The sequence below is a fragment of the Herpailurus yagouaroundi genome, unplaced genomic scaffold (genome assembly GCF_014898765.1).
Source record: "Herpailurus yagouaroundi ecotype Mexico unplaced genomic scaffold, PumYag 195, whole genome shotgun sequence".
Classification (NCBI taxonomy): Eukaryota; Metazoa; Chordata; class Mammalia; order Carnivora; family Felidae; genus Herpailurus; species Herpailurus yagouaroundi.
The window spans coordinates 10448172-10464696 of record NW_024412426.1 but is presented as its reverse complement, the minus strand read 5'-3'; the positions used below and the strand labels follow the sequence as shown (position 1 = coordinate 10464696).

The 16525-nt window shown below is 48.9% G+C and overlaps 1 protein-coding gene across 1 annotated transcript in view; it reads left to right on the top strand.

Annotated features, from left to right (window-relative positions):
- The first annotated feature begins 3852 nt into the window (after positions 1 to 3852).
- NCF2 (neutrophil cytosolic factor 2) overlaps positions 3853 to 16525 on the top strand; it is a 33635-nt gene continuing 20962 nt past the window's right edge. Inside the window, exons 1-3 of the mRNA XM_040446560.1 lie at positions 3853 to 4229; positions 6198 to 6280; positions 14123 to 14231. Coding sequence (XP_040302494.1) covers positions 4056 to 4229; positions 6198 to 6280; positions 14123 to 14231 — 366 coding nt within the window. The 5' untranslated portion in view covers positions 3853 to 4055. The remainder of the gene's footprint in view (positions 4230 to 6197; positions 6281 to 14122; positions 14232 to 16525) is intronic.

Below are 16525 nucleotides of genomic sequence, written 5' to 3'. Positions count from 1 at the left end.
AGGGAAGAAACAGCTACTGTTTCTTCCCATGTGTCTTTCACTAATGGGGAAAAAAATCTCTCTCCCAGAAATCCTTAGCCGACTTCCCCTGAGGTCTTATTAACCAGAATTAAATCTCAGGCCTGTGTCTAAACCAGTCAGAACCCACTCCCTGGGGCAGCACTGGGGGTTTATCTTCCCTGGAGCACATGGCCTCAGGAGAGTGGAGACTTGAACAAAAGTGGGGTTCTACCAAATAGAGGAAGGGGAATGAAGAGTGGCTGAGAAGGCCATCTCCTAACAGTATCAATAACTTGTAATTAAGGACAGTAGTAATGACAGTCTCTGCAAGGGCCACAGAAACAGTCTCACAGACAATATGCAGTTACAAACTGGGACAAACACTGACGAGGGGCACCTGGCTGGCTCAGTTGGTAGAGCGGGTGACTCTTGATCTCAGGGTCGTGAGTTCAGGCCCCGTGTTGGATGTAGAGCTTCCTTAAGAAACAAATAAACAGGGGCACCTGGGTGGTTCAGTTGGTTAAGCGTCTGACGGCTCAGGTCATGATCTCATGGTTTGCAGGGTTGAGCCCCACATCGGGCTCTGTGCCGACAGCTCAGAGCCTGGAGCCTGCTTCGGATTCTGTGCCTCCCTCTCTCTCTGCCCCTCCCCAGATCATGCTTGCTCTCTCTCTCTCTCTTCCTCTCTCTCAAAAATAAATACAAATATTTAAAAAATGTAACAAAAAACAAAAATAAAAAAGCACCATGATCAGAGAGAACCGATGGCTGGGAGACACAGTAGGGTGACCACAGAGAGGTCACAGTCAAGAAGGGCCATTCAGAGGACATGAAAGATGAGTAGAAACGAGCAGGTAGAGGGCTGGGGGAAGAACATTGCAGGCAGACGGAACAGGTCTGTCTCTTTCGAGAACACGGGAAGGAGATGGGACTGGGAGAGGGGACTGGCAGGGGGAAATGGCACAGAAAGAGCATGGGGCAGCAGGCAGGGGGTCCTCTCTGCAGCAGGAAGAGTATGGATTGTGTTCTAAGAGCGATGTAAAGGCACTTGAAGGTTTCAACACAGGGGCACGATGTGATCTGACTTGTCTTTTAAAACACCAATCTGGCTGCGGTGTGGAGAATGGATGGAGGGGATGAGGAGAGGTGAGGAGTGACAGAGGCTCTGCAACAGGAGGGATGGCGAGAATGTGGACAGAGTTGAGTATGAACAGTATTTCTGGTGCTCTGGGTATACAAGGATGGGGCTGTCCCGGGACTGCCCCCTGGAGGTGTACGGTCTGTGTGAGGGGCCAAGATGCAGGTGCACACACATAACTCTTCTCTGGGGGGAGAGTGATTAAGTGTCACATGGGAGAAGGTGAGATCACAGTTTTCGGGCTTCGGGGGAGCCTGATTATTTCCAGGTGGCTTCTGAAGGCAAGTGATCTTTGAGCAGGCGCTATGCAAGGTGGGTCTGAAGGTGCAGACATGAGATGAAGTGGCTTGGGCCAAAGCAAAGAGGCAGGAAATGCAGACCTAGAGGGACAGAAACAAGTGGGAGGGTTTGTAGGGCTTTGTGAAGGCACAGTCTGGAAAATAAGGCTAGAAAAGTCACGGGGGTCAGCTTAAGGGGAATTCTGTGTGGCAGGTGAGGATAATAAAATAAAAAATAAGGAACAACAAAAAAAAGTTTAAATAAAATCTAGCTTAGCTACAAAACCACTTGGTTTTCAGGGCTCCTGAGTGACTCGGTCGGTTGAGTGTCCAGTTTTGGCTCAGGTCATGATCTCACACTTCATGAGTTTGAGCCCCAGGTTGGGTTCTGTGCTGACAGCTCAGAGTCTGGAGCCTGCTTCCGATTCTGTCTTCCTCTCTCTGCCTCTCTCTCTCTCTCTCAACCCCTCTCTCAAAAATAAATAAACATTTAAAAAAAATTTTTTAACGACTTGGTTTTCCTAGTAACAATCAACATACATGCTAATCAAGTTTTGATTATTCACTGGCTGGAGTCACAGTATCTCCTTCCAGTATCACTGCCACCTGCCAGTCATTTGCCAATGATTTCTAACTTCCTTTTAAGATATCCCTTCATCATTTAATTGAGCATTGGTTCTGGGGGTCCTAGCATGAGAAGCCATGGCCCAGCTCGCAGGCGTTGAGCAGATGCAGAAATAAATTGCAACAAATACAGCCTAAGTGTGAGGGACGAGGTGGTACAAAGGAGGGGAGGGGCGCCTGGGCGGTTCAGTCGGCAAAGCGTCCAACTTTGGCTCAGGTCATGATCTGCAGCCCCGAGCAGGCTCTGTGCTGACAGTTCGGAGCCTGGAGGCTGCTTTGGATTCTGTGTCTCCCTGTCTCTCTGGCTCTCCCTGCTCACACTCTATCTCTGTCTCTCTTAAAAATAAATAAACATTAAAAGAAATTCAAAGTAAGGGAAAATTCTCTCTACTACCTGAATTGTGCGGCGAGATCTCAGAGAAGTGGGACGTTTAACTGGGCTTTTCCAGGCAAAGGAGTGAGGTGGGAAGGGCTTCCAAACACAGGGGATGCTCCATACAGACACACGCACACCTTCTCGATTCTCAGTCGGTCCTGCAAGCCCTATGGAAGGTACATTTTTAAAGTTTGTTTTCAGGCTGTTTGGGGAAGGTTACTGATAACCTGTGAGTTTTTTTGGTTACTACAGAACAATAGTTGATCCTCGTTTGAACCAATGTTAACAAGAAGTCAGGATGGAGCAAGTAAAATTAGTTAGACTCTCTGCTCCCAATTACTCTCCAGGGAGGTTTCATTGATCCTTCCTTTTCCAGGACAGCAAGGAAAGGAATCTTAAGCCCGTTTTTGTGGAGACTAGGAACGCATTAGTTACCAACAAGACTCCTCCTGTCTTCAGTTTTTCACAGAGGGATGAAAGAATTCATAATTCACTGTCATATCTGGCTCCTAATTTTTGGGGAGGGACAGAGAGAGAGAGACAGAGACAGAGAGAGAGACAGAGACAGAGAGACAGAGGATCCTGATAGGCTCCTCACTTGTCAACACACAGCCCAAGGTGGGGCTTGAACTCACAAACCGGGAGATCATGACCTTCATGACCGGAGCCGAAGTCGGACACTTAACTGACTGATCCGGCTCCTTGTTGTTTCTTATTTTTTTGATTTTATTATCCTCACCTGCCACACAGAATTCTTCCTTTGTGGGAGATTGATCCCCTCTGAGCTTCCTACGAGTTCATAACAGTTATCTCGGATCCAGGTGGACACCCAAGACAGTCCTGTCTCAGTAATTTGTTAATTGCTTGTTTTCGCTCAAGATCAAAAACAAATCTATCCAGACAGTCTATGAGGTTGTGAGAAAGTGAGCAAGGAATTCATTTAGGACTGAAGAGAACTGTCCTATCATCCAACACCCTCAATTTTTTAAGTTTTTAAAAATTTATTATTTATTTTGGGAGAGAGAGAGAGAGAACCAGTTGGGGAGGAGCAGAGAGAGGCAGGGACAAAGAATCTGAAGCAGGCTCTGTGCTGACAGCAGGGAGCCCGACTAGGGGCTTTCAACTGTGAGATTATGACCTGAGCTGAAATCAAAGGCTTAAAAGACTGAGCCATCCAGGCACCCCAACACCCTCATTTAATAACAATATGGAAATGGAGGCCCAACCAGGTGCATCCACCTGTCGAGGTTGCCCTGAGCCTGGGGGCAGAGACCTGACCAGAAGCTGCCCCGAAGCAAGGGGTGGAAGAGAGAAGCCAGCTGGGAGACAGAGCAGAAACATTTTGGGGAAGTGACCCATGGCAGGCAGTATCTGATGTACTTCCTCTCCTCCACACTCCGCCCCCACTTGCCCTCCCTCTCTCTTTCCTTTTGTCTCATGTTAGGATTGTGCGTCAGTTGCCAAAAGGTGGGGACATTTCCTGAACCTTTGCAACTCTGAGAGGTTGTCTTCAGGGAGCACATTCTGAGCACCGCAACAGGGAAGCGAGGGTCTGGGAGCGGCCCCGCTGAGGGAAACACCAGCTTGCCCTCTCCCTGTCCCCTGGCAGCCCCCCAAGCCCCCTGGCCTGCGCCTGACCATGTCCCTGGCTGAGGCCATCAGCCTCTGGAATGAAGGGGTGCTGGCAGCTGACAAGAAGGATTGGAAGGGAGCCCTGGACGCCTTCACTGCAGTCCAGGACCCCCACTCCAGGATTTGCTTCAACATCGGCTGCATGCACACAATCCTGGACAACATGCCCGAGGCGGAGAAGGTGAGTGGAGGCCCCTCTCCCCTCTCGCCGGGCCTCCTCTGTGCCGTGTAATTAGTGGTTCTCAATCCCGGCTGCGCTTTAGAGCTTTAGAAACCTCTTGGGAGCTTTGAAAGAGCAAGAGCTGCACAGGCCCCACCCCCAGGGATCTTGATTGAATTGGCCTGGGGAGGGGCCTGCACAGCTTTAGTTTTTAAAAGCTCCCCAGGTGGTTCTATTGGGCTCTGGGCTGGGAACCACTCGGTGTGGGTTTTGCTCTCCTTTCTTGTCCGTCTATTAAATTCAAATCGCTCTGGAGTCATTCTTTAACACCTTTATGAAGACTCTCCTGGTTTTGTTTCCTTCTCTGAACTCCTGCTGGCCACAAGATCTCCACCTCACTGCTTCACACCCGGTTAAAAAGCCCCTTCGTGTGCCTGAGCTTTGCCAGCCTTGCGATCAAGAGGAGGGACTTAAGAAACATAGATTTCCTCTCAAGTGACAATTTTCATTAATCTTCCACTTTTTGGGGAGCTTCTGAGGCTGCCAGAAGGAAATCATACTGTGATTGATGAATGATGTCTGCCGAGGGCATGCTGTGGGTGTCCTGGCATCTTTTTCAAATGTTTTTTTTTTTCTCTTTCATATTCCCTAGTGTAGGGTTGAGCATTCTCAGTGATCACTCTTTGGGTTCGTCAGGGTAAGCTGGAGAGGGACTGGAATTTGGAAGCAGAAGATCCAGGTTCGATTGCCAGCTCTGCCTCTCTCTAGACCTTGGTCTCTGGCAAGTCACGTAGACTCTTGACTCTCAGTTTCCTGAGAGGGACAAAGATGAGGATTAGGTGAGGCAGCAACTATTCAATTCTGTGTCGCTTCACGCCACCGTCTAAATGCTCTTTTCCCCGTTTATGGCCAGTCTTGGCAAGGGGGTATGGACAGACTCCCCAGCACCCTTAGAGCCAGAGCTCCTCCCACAGCCATCCTGGCCGTGACTGTGACCAGCCAGTGGGCAAAGGGAGAGGAGTGAAGACACTTGGAATACCCACACAGCCTGACAAGTTCATGTCAGGTCTAAGGGGGCAGATGGGAGCAGAGGCGAGGACCTCACATCTGGCCAGGGGAGGACCTCAGTCCCCACCTCCTCTCAGAGGCTGAGTGAACAGCACCCCAGATTCCGGGGGCTGCTGGAGACAAAGAGCACATTGTCGGGGGAGAGGCTGGCTGAGCACAGCAGCCAGTCGGGGCACAGCTATGCCAGCGGGGGCTGTTTGCTCCCGCCTCGGCGGAGGGGCTCCTTGGTGAGGCTGTGCAGGGGTCGCCAGTCACCTCCCTGCTGGCTCACTGCCGGGCCTTCCTCTGGCTGCATAGATGCGTCCTCCAGTTCTTCAGCTTCTGGGCCCCTCATTCTCCGGGCCTTTACTTGGTTTCCTGCTTCCGTCCTTACTACTGGCATTTTACATGCATTCTTGTTATTATTTTGATTTCATAATTTTTATTTACTAAATAAGTATAATACTATATATAAATAATAGCATTTTAATTGTTTTCGTATCGAATTGTCAGTAATCTTGAAATTCAGTCAGTAATCTTGAAATTCAGATACTAACATCTCCTTTAAAAAATTTTTTTGACGTTTTTTAATTTTATTTTTGAGAGAGAGAGATTGATAGAACATGAGCCGGGGAGGGGCAGAGGGAGAGAGGGAGACACAGAATCCGAAGCAGGCTCCAGGCTCTGAGCTGTCAGCACAGAGCCTGACAGGGGGCTCGAACTCACGACCGCAAGATCACGACCTGACCCGAAGTGGGAGGCTTAACCGACTGAGCCACCCAGGCGCCCCTAACATCTCCATTTTACAGAGGTGTCTGACCTCTTGTCACCTTCAAGACCCAGACCATTCTCACGACCCTTCTTGCCTCTCCCTTTGGACTCATCTCACATTCCTCACCGCCTGAGTCCTTGGCCACCTACAGATCCTTTCTCTCTCCACAGGCCTTCACCAGAAGCATTAACCGAGACAAGCACTTGGCAGTGGCCTACTTCCAAAGAGGGATGCTCTATTACCGGATAGAGAAGTAAGTGGTTTGTGTTGCACAAGCTGGGGAAGTTTGCAGAGAAGCCCAGACAGGGTCTTGGTGCTGCTGGGCTTGGTGTTTGTGAAGTATCTTTCCAGCTTCTGTTGGGAAGTGTGACTGGAACTTCTCTGGCAGTTATGCAAAAGTCAGCATGAAGCAGAAGCCCTCTCCAGGGAAAGAGGGAGGGAACACAAGCCTGCCTCCCAGTTATAAATCTGCTGTGTCTTAGCGCACAACGAGCCTACGTAACGTAGGCCTTCCATTCAGCGGGTGTGATGCCCCACGAGCATCCCTGATGGGTCATAGCTTGGGCAGTGCTGGTGGTAAATATTTTGGCCATCAAGGGAATACCCGTGATGGTCTACTACTAGGAGGAGGTATTGAGTTATCACACAATGAGGATTATCATGAGACCACATCAAGGCCCTCCTGCATTTCCACAGAATGTGTTTACAAAAGCCTGGTTTAATCCATTCAATGAAATACAGTTTGGCCCCCAAAATGACAATGCAAACTATTAACATATGTATAAGGATATACTAATACAGATAAATAAGTAGCTTATATATTAATATGGGGAAAAGTTCACAGTAGACGTTAAATTTTGAAACACAGAGTTCAATATGTATAACACAATTCCATTTCTTTTCACAGAATGGTCTGGAAGGCCATAGGCCAAAACATTGGCAGTAGTTCTTTCTGGGTTGGTGACATTTTAGGGATTTCTATTGTCTTCTATCAGCCTATCTGTATTTCTCCTATGTTTACAGTCAACACAAAATCATTAGTAAAACACTACATAAATGCAAAATGAAAGCTAATCTCAATTCTCACTCCTCACCTCCCAATACCCCCAAAACAGACATACAAATAGCAAAGGAAAAATATCCTAAGCATCAATTTAAAATGTCTTAGGGGATGGCAAACCTCCCTTTGTAGACATTGTTCTATTAACGGGCACAAGTTCTAGGGAAGGAGAGTTTGGCTCAGCCTAAGGAAGAACTTTCAAACAGTGAAAATGGTGAGGTCATGGTGTGGGTGGTGTGGTGCGGGTGTGTGTGTGTGTGTGTGTGTGTGTGTGAGAGAGAGAGAGAGAGAGAGAGAGAGAGAGAGAGAGAGAGAATCCTCAGCAGGTGAGGCAGGGCAAAGGGGAAATAGCAGAGAACATCCAGGTATTGGGGAACGGCTGGGCTCTCATCCTGGGCAATCTTGAAAGGCTTGGATTCGTAGGATCTATCAGAAACAGAGCCTAGAAAGCTGCTGTGCTCAGCTGTTGCTAGGGGCAACCATTAGAGGCTCAGAGGACTTCCAAGATGTAGATACAATTACCTGAATGAGGAAGGGCTGGAGTGAAGTCTTCCGGGAAGAAAAACCACAGACACAGAGGCTATCTAGGGAGAGAAAGCCTGGGATTGAAGGAAGATATATACAAGAATTTACCTTTTGGTGGCGTCCTGCCTGTCTCCTTTCTTATTCTCTCTCCTTATTCTCCTTGTCCCCCCACTCCCTCATCCCTATGTTCTCCAGATGGATGGAATGAGCAGGGAGGCTTGAGCACAAATCCTCCAGTTAGTCTGAAATCTCAAAAGACGAACTCTAAGGCCATCCTTTAATTAGCTCTAACAGCCTATAATGACGGGAGACAACTGGCAATGAGGGAAGGCTCCCAGAAGAAATTTCTACACAAAAATGCCCAGAAGTCCCAGAAAGGCTTGGATTTTGAGTGAAGCAGAGATCTTAGAAAGATATAGGAATGAGACCTAGGATTCAATTAGTCTGTGATTGATAATCGTTAAGTCTGAGAGAAAAAAAATCTACCAAACTTTATCATCAATTCAGCGACTATCTACTGAGGAAATAATATAAATAAGCCACTATTCTGGACTTCTGAGCTGTCTCTTCTGCTCAATCCATAGGCATTAGTGTCCCCACCTCCCAAGGCTCTGCCCTTGACACTTTCCCTTCTTATCACAGTAGCAATGGTTGCTAAATGGCAAAATTTATGGGCTATCTTTCCAGAAAAGCACATACAAGCACATACATACTTCTACATAAAATTTCAGGGGGTTCTGTGTCCCCTAAAAATCTATACATGAACCCTTAGGAATCTCACCCTTTCCCCGCAGCATTGACCTTCACCTATAGCCAGCCAGCTGCTAAATCTCTACCTGGGATCAACCCAGCAGGTCTCTTTTCCCAAACCTTGTCAAGTTGACCTCTCAAATGTCTCTTAAACCCACCCATTTTTCTCCATCAGGTTTAGACCCTCATTTTCACCAGGACTATTGCAATCACTTCCAAACTGGTTTCTCATCCCTTAGTTTTGTCTTCCTTATTCCAGAGTGATCTTTAAAAAATAAATGTGATCTGCTTAAGAACTTCCAGTGGGGGGCAACTAGGTGGCTCAGTTAGTTGAGGGTCTATGACTCTTGGTTTGGGCTCACGTCATGACCCCAGGGTCAGGGTCATGAGATCAAGCGCTGTGTCAGGTTCCACGCAGAGCATGGTCTGCTTAAGATTCTTTCTCTCTCCCTCTGCCCCTCGCCTGTGTGCACACGTGCTCACTTTCTATCAATAATTTAAAAAAGAACTTCCAGTGGATTCTAGTACTAAAGGATAAAGTTCCTTGGCCTGCTTCTATGTGGTCCCGCAGCTGCCCACCCACTCACTCACCCTGCAAGCATTCTCCCGAGTCTGCTCGACCGCTACGGCAGTAACCACTCTCTTCTGTGCCTTTTTCTTTTTTTCTTTCTTTCTTTTCTTTTGTTTTTTTACCTTTTTTAAAGTTTATTTATTTTTTGAGAGAGAGAGAGAGAGAGCACATGGGGGAGGGACAGAGAGAGAGAGAGTAGGGTGGGAGAGAGAATCCCAGGCAGGCTCCCCACTGTCAACATAGAGCCTGATGCAGAGCTCAGACCCACAAACTGTAAGATCATGACCTGAGCTGAAACCAAGAGCTGGATGCTTAAACTACTGAGCCACCCAGGTGCCCATCTTCTGTGTCTTTTAAAATAACATCTGTGGGGGTACTGACTCTTGGTTTTGGCTCAGGTCACGATCCTGAGGTTTGTGGGTTCGAGCCCCACATTGGCCTCTGTGCTGAGAGTGCAGAGCCTGCTTGGGATTCTCTCTCTCTCCCTCTGTCTGCCCCTCCCCTGCTCACTCTCCCTCTCTCTCTCTGAAAATAAATAAATTTTAAAAAAAAGAAGAAGAAAATAACATCGGTGACAGATATTGGCTTATATATTTATCTCCTTCACTACTCTGAGTTTCTCAAGAGAAATCTTTAGTTATTCACTCTTGTATTCCCGTGTCTAATATAGTAGTTAATAAATGTTTATGGAATTAATTAAAAGCAAGCAAAATATACCCTCTGCTTTAAGGAACTTAAAAATTAAAAGGGAGAAAGAGGTCACAAACACTAATACCTATAACACAAGGCAGAAAGGGGAAAGTGCTAGAAGAGATTATTTTGAAATGAGTGCCATGGCACATGGAAACGATGCTCAACGTCGCTCCTCATCAGGGAAATACAAATCAGAACCACACTCAGATATCACCTCACGCCAGTCAGAGTGGCCAAAATGAACAAATCAGGAGACTATAGACGCTGGAGAGGATGTGGAGAAACGGGAACCCTCTTGCACTGTTGGCGGGAATGCAAACTGGTGCAGCCACTCTGGAAAACAGTGTGGAGGTTCCTCAAAAAATTAAAAATAGACCTACCCTATGACCCAGCAGTAGCACTGCTAGGAATTTACCCAAGGGATACAGGAGTACTGATGCATAGGGGCACTTGTACCCCAATGTTTATAGCAGCACTCTCAACAATGGCCAAATTATGGAAAGAGCCTAAATGTCCATCAACTGATGAATGGATAAAGAAATTGTGGTTTATTTTTTTTTAATTTTTTAAAATTTATTTATTTATTTTTATTTTTTTTAACGTTTATTTATTTTTGAGACAGAGAGAGACAGAGTATGAATGGGGGAGGGTCAGAGAGAGGGAGACACAGAATCTGAAATAGGCTCCAGGCTCTGAGCTGTCAGCACAGAGCCCGACGCGGGGCTCGAACTCACAGACCGTGAGATCATGACCTGGGCTGAAGTCGGCGGCTTAACCGACTGAGCCACCCAGGCACCCCAAGAAATTGTGGTTTATATACACAATGGAGTACTACTATGTGGCAATGAGAAAGAATGAAATACGGCCCTTTGTAGCAACATGGATGGAACTGGAGAGTGTTATGCCAAGTGAAATAAGCCATACAGAGAAAGATACCATATGTTTTCACTCCTATGTGGATCCTGAGAAAGTTAACAGGAACCCATGGGGGAGGGGAAAGAAAAAAAAAAGAGGTTAGAGGGGGAGAGAGCCAAAGCATAAGAGACTCTTAAAAACTGAGAACAAACTGAGGGTTGATGGGGGGGTGGGAGGGAGGGGAGGGTGGGTGATGGATGGGTATTGAGGAGGGCACCTGTTGGGATGAGCACTGGGTGTTGTACGGAAACCAATTTGACAATAAATTTCATATATTAAAAAAAAAAAATGAAATGAGTGCCATGGGGTCCAGGAAAATGACTTCTTAATGATTAGGTTAGGAATTCTTCCAGATTACAATGGGACTTGTGTAGGGTGACAATGTTATGCGTGCTTCTTTCTCTGTTTCCCCCACTTTTATGTGTTGTTGCACGGCTCTCCCATCATTATGAAATTGCAGAGAACGAAGTTTGAGTGTGTGTCCGAGAAGGCAGGCGATGCCTCAGTGCTGACCAGGACCTTGCCCGACCCAGCCTTCTCCTTTGGAAGGGGAAGGAGCTCTAAGTTGCAGTTCGGACCCTGAGCCTTATGAATCTTAGGGCTGTGATAGGAACGGCGAACACTTTAGACGGAGCTGGCCCACAGACGCAGCACAACAGAGCCTCCCCCTGCATGGTGGTGTCTCACATTTTGACTTCAGCTTGCTAGAATTCTCCAGCATTCTGGATACAAGTGCCGGAGCTGCAGGATCCTGGGCTGCCTGGGCACTGGTGGCGCTGGAACAATCAGGAACGTCAGTGGTCCCTGAGAAACCTGTACGGGGAGTACTGCAAAAATGAGGATTGTAAACCCTCTCGGGCTCAGAGCTGGTGAAAAGCCACTCGAGGTTGCTGCTGTGCTGGTGAGCCCTCCCTAGGGGGGGTGGGGGCTCTTGGTCCAGGGCAGCCCTCTCTGGGTGGGTGTGGAGAAAGCCCTCCTGCCTGGCCCAGCAGAACCAGCAGGAAGCTGCCAGCACCTTGGCCTCCTAGGGGACGCTGTGGGTGCAGCAGGCAGTTAGGGCGATGCTTTGAAACCAGACATTTTTAGCACAAAGTGAGCACTTTGAGTACCTGTCAGCTCTTTCTCTCTCCCTCCCACCGGGACCCAGATCTTTAGAAACTGTCGGACTGGACGGGAGAATTCTGAGGGTCGTGTGGAGCTCGTTCACTACCAGGTAGACACAGGCAGTGTTACATCACAGCTGAAACCCACCTGCGCGGCCAGCTGGCCAGGGAGGAAGGCACAGGTGCAGGTGAACGCTGGCAGCGCTCCAAGCATGCCCTCTGGGGCCCTTCCGCTACCTCACACACAGGCGCCTGGCACGGTGGAAAGTGCCTGTGCCCAAGGACCAGGACACCTGCGTTTCCGCCTGCCCTTCTTCCGGGCTCCGTGAATCCGAGCCAGTCACCCAGTCTCCCAGCTTAGAAAGAAGAAACAGGGATGCCCGCTCCCTCCCCCTTCTCCGCACCGTCTCCAAGAACATAGAAACGACCCGACCTGGCGTGCTTCCTGCTTCTGAAGGAGTGGCTGTGCGCTTTTAACGGGTTTTACCATCATCTGTGTGAACACAGCAAGGATGTGAGAGAGAAAGCCATTCTCCTGGCTCAGATGCAGCCTTTCTTCCGTTACTCCTGTAGACGCCGCCGCTGTGGGAGTTACTTCAAAGCAAGGGTGACAGAATGTCTAGCTTCTGCCCCAGCCACCCGGGGCTCACGCAGCTTAGGCCTGTCAGGCCAGCCCGTCCTCCTGGTCAGCCCTGAAGCCCGCTGAGGTCACGGTTCCAGCTGCTACAGCCGTGGGGTTTTACCTCCAGATAATACCTCATTCGCCGTACCGTGTTCAGCACATAATAAAGGATGGGTGTATGAATTTAATTGCCAGAATTTTAGAGCTAAAATAATCAATAATAATAGCAGTAAACCTGCTGTGTGTGCCAAGCATGATCCTGAGCACATCTCACTTCGTTCCCACAACCCTGGGAGGCACATGCTACAATTATTCTCTGTGAAGAGGAGCAAACAGATTCAGACAAATTCAACAACTTTCTCTCCATCACCAGATCATAAGCAGCAGAGCTAGGACTCAGGTCCAAGTGGTTTTGACTCCAGAAATTAGATCTTGGACACATCCTAGGAACTTCCTACTATTATATGCTCCTCGAATACAATATGCTCCTATACATAATACACTCATGTTATTTTTAAGTATTTAAAAAAATTTTTTAAGTTCATTCATTCATTTTGAGAGAGAGAGAGAGAAAGCACAAGAGGGGGAGGGGCAGAGAGAGAGGGGGAGAGAGAAAATGCCAAGCAGGTTCTGAGTATGGAGCCTGATGTGGGGCTCAAACCCATAAACCGTGAGATCTTGACCTGAGCTGAAGTCAGAGGCTTAACAGACTGAGCCACCCAGGTGCCCCTGTGCTTGTATTATTGGTGCAGAACCTGAGACCAGGGAAGTACTTTGCCAAGGTCTCCCGGTTAATAGCAGAACTGACAGGCCTGGTCCTGTGCTCGTGGCCCCTGTCCTGGGGTGCCTGCCCTACACCACGCGACCAGCCCGTGACCTGATTCCAGGCTTGCCTCCAAGGGCAGCTGCTCACGGCAGCTCCAGGTCAGACAGTGGCCTCGGCACTGTTGTTTCTGTTGCCCACAACCAGCCAGGGAAATTTGTTCCTGCCGGGCCAGGGCGCTAGGGAGGTGGGGACGGCTTGATTTTCGTGCCTCCCACCCCCTGCCGCCCAGCAAGGGCTGCCTCTCACTGGGGCCTCTGCGGAGGTCAGGGGCAGGCCAAGGAGACCTGGTCTGGGTTCTGCCCACGTTGAGGAAGGCACTGTTGATGTGGTCAGCCCCGTTCTCTGTCGCAAATCCAGCGACAGCAGCCCGTACACCTTGAGCCAGTGAGCACGGAGCCAATGCAACAAAGCCAAAGGGCAGTGCCAGGAGCAGCATTAGAAAAGCCATCTGGCTTAATTGGTGGTTTCTTTCTTCTGTTTTCCAAAGTGTGTGGGGAGGGCAGCGGCCAGGGGAGACTAAGAAGGCCGCAAAACCAAGAGCTAAGTTGGACTCCAAAGAAGTTGAAGGAGAAAGTTCCGGGAAGGAGTGTCCTGGGCCGTGGAAGGGGGTCCCGGGAGCTGTGCCTGGCCTGACAGTGGGGAGCAGGGAAGGAGCAGTGCTCCAAATCAGCTCCGGAGACTCAGGGGCGGCAAGGGTGAGGGCTCTGCTGGGAAGTGACAAGCTGCTTGTCAGAAAGGTGGGAGTTGAATGCAGTTAACAGAGAAGAAAATCCCTGTGGCTTCCTGAGACTGTGGATTGGGGGAGGGGACAGGGGTGCTGGCATGCACACGCCACGGGGCGCCACTCACACTGAGCACTAGGAGATACTGGGGCTTGGGCTTGGCAAAGAACTAGAGCAGGCCAAAAGGGACCAGCAAGCCTTTTTGTCCCAGTGAGATGGGTCAGGAAAGGGAGGAGGCAGACACCCATCCTGTCCCACATTTGCTCCTCTGTGCCCTGGACTGTGTTTCCTCTCTCTCTGTCCTGCAGATATGATTCAGCTATCAAAGACCTTAAAGAGGCCTTGACTCAGCTTCGAGGGAATCAGCTGATAGACTACAAGATTCTGGGGCTGCAGTTCAAGCTGTTTGCCTGTGAGGTAAGGAGGAAGGGCCCAGCCTGGGCAGGAGTGCACGGTGGCTGAGGGACAGCAGACAGTTCTGAATCACAGTGATCTGCTGCAACCCCTGGGGGCTTGGAAAAGCCTCCTGTGCCTCGGGACTCTGATTTCCCCTTAAGAAAAGACCCGGATTGGGGCATCTGGGGTGCTCAGTGGGTTAAGTGTCTGACTTCAGCTCAGGTCATGATCTCATGGTTTGCAGGTTTGGGCCCCTGAGTCGGGCTCTGTGCTGACAGCTCAGAGCCCGGAGCCTGCTTCGGATTCTGTGTCTCCCTCTCTCTCTGCCCCTCCCCACTCACACTCTGGTCTCTCTCTCAAAAATAAAATAAACATTAAAAAAAAACAAGTAGAAGAAGAAAGAAAGAAAAGCCTCAGATTGATACCTTCAGGCTCATCCTGGAGTCTCTGGTTATTGAAGCATGCATTTTCTTAACGAGGCTCAAAGGACCGTGCAGAAATGAGCCTGCTGGGCTCTCTGAAGGGAGGCTGGACCCGAGTGTGCTGGCCTGTGAAAGTATTCATAATAATTTTCATAATTCAGGTTGACAAGCTATTTGCTTAGCATTATACTAACAAATCCAAAATCATGGGTTTGCTATCCACGCAGGACCTGCCGTAACCTCGCTCTGTTCCCAAGTTACAGACCATGCTCTTTGCTATTAATGGTTCAGGCCCCATGTACTTGGTCGATACCCAGAGAAAGAGTGAGGATAATTTGGCACAAATCTGTCCTCCCTAGTTCAAAGAACAGCTCAAAGCACAAATTGAGGGAAGGTTTCCATAGAAGGAGAACTTATTTTCTGTGTTACCAGAAGGGAGAAACATCACTGGCTCTGACTTCACAGCCTCGTGTGCTTTCTCCAACCAACCCTCCCCACCCCCCTCCTAAACTCCAAATACACAGCACCAGCTTTAAAACCTAAAATCCCTGCACTTATCAGATCTTTATTTAGAAGAATTGCTGATAAAAAAAAAATCCCCTTGCTTTAGTCTCTTAGGAGAAGCCAAGCGTTCTCAGGGTTGCTCGGGGCTAATAATAGAGCCCACAGCTGCCCAGGCCCCTGGGGACATGTGCCCCCATCCTGCCCTGCAGCAGGCTAACAGCTTCTCATAGTCTCGGAAAACGAGGCTTTGGAAATTTCAGAGAACTGGTTCGCATTCAGCCAGCTTCTAGAGTCAGGTTTCTCTACCAGGCCACTACTGATGCCTTGGGGCAGGTACTGCTTTGTTGTAGGGGACTGTCCTGGGCACTGGGGTTGGTTTAGCAGTACACTAGCCTCTAGCCATCAGATCCCAGTAGCCCCACCCCTCCCGGCCACAGGACAACCTAAAATATCTCTAGACACTTCTAATCACCACCCCCCCCCCCAAATCCCTGCCCAGGGAGAACCACTTGTACAGATTAAAGGGTTGGAAGACCAAGTGGCTCTAGAAAAAGGGATCATAAAACATTGCATCAAAGCAGAATTCTATGGGAGGAATGTTCCCCTGTAATTGGAGCTGAAATGACCAAGGGGCAGGAAATACTGGCTGTGGGGGCCTCTTTGCAGGTGAAGCTGGAGTTTTCAGGGTCTAAGGCCCTTATTTATGCCACAGGGGACCGTCCTGTCATTTTCCTACCTATAAGGCCACCCCTTCTCTTCCCACCAGGGTAGAATCCTGGCTTCTGCAAAATCACACCATTGTTTTTGAAGAGTCTCAGATTTTTCCAGTCATGGAGTGACAAAAACCTGTTGTGGGAAAAGGTCTTAAGAAGAAGGTCGCAGAGAGCCAAACAGGAATTTTTAAGCAGACTTGAGTTCTCCTTGCTTCCTGCGCACATGGCCAGCACTGGGCTGGGCCAATTGAGCGTGCATAAAGGCAACAGTTCATGGAGGCTGAGAAATAGCCTGGGAAGGGAATCTAAATCTTTGCTTCTGGGCTTACTCCTGGTCCCATCACCCCACACCAGCCACTAACTCCATGGAAACACAATCCTGCCACCTGTCTGTACTTGCCTTGATAAACCGTTCTTTTTATCTGGATGAGGCCCTGCACCAAATTGGGGATGTGGGTGGCAGACTGTTACAGAGAAGAAGTACATTGGTTATCCATTGATGAATACCAAATTGCTCTGAAATGCAGTGGCTTGAAACAATACCATTTATTATCTCTCAATTTCTGGGGTTAGGAATCCAAGAGTGGTGTAGCTGGATGGTTCTGGCTCAGAGGCTCTCAAGAGGTTGCAGTCAAGATGTTGGCCAACACTGCCATCATCTGAAAGCTTGACTGGG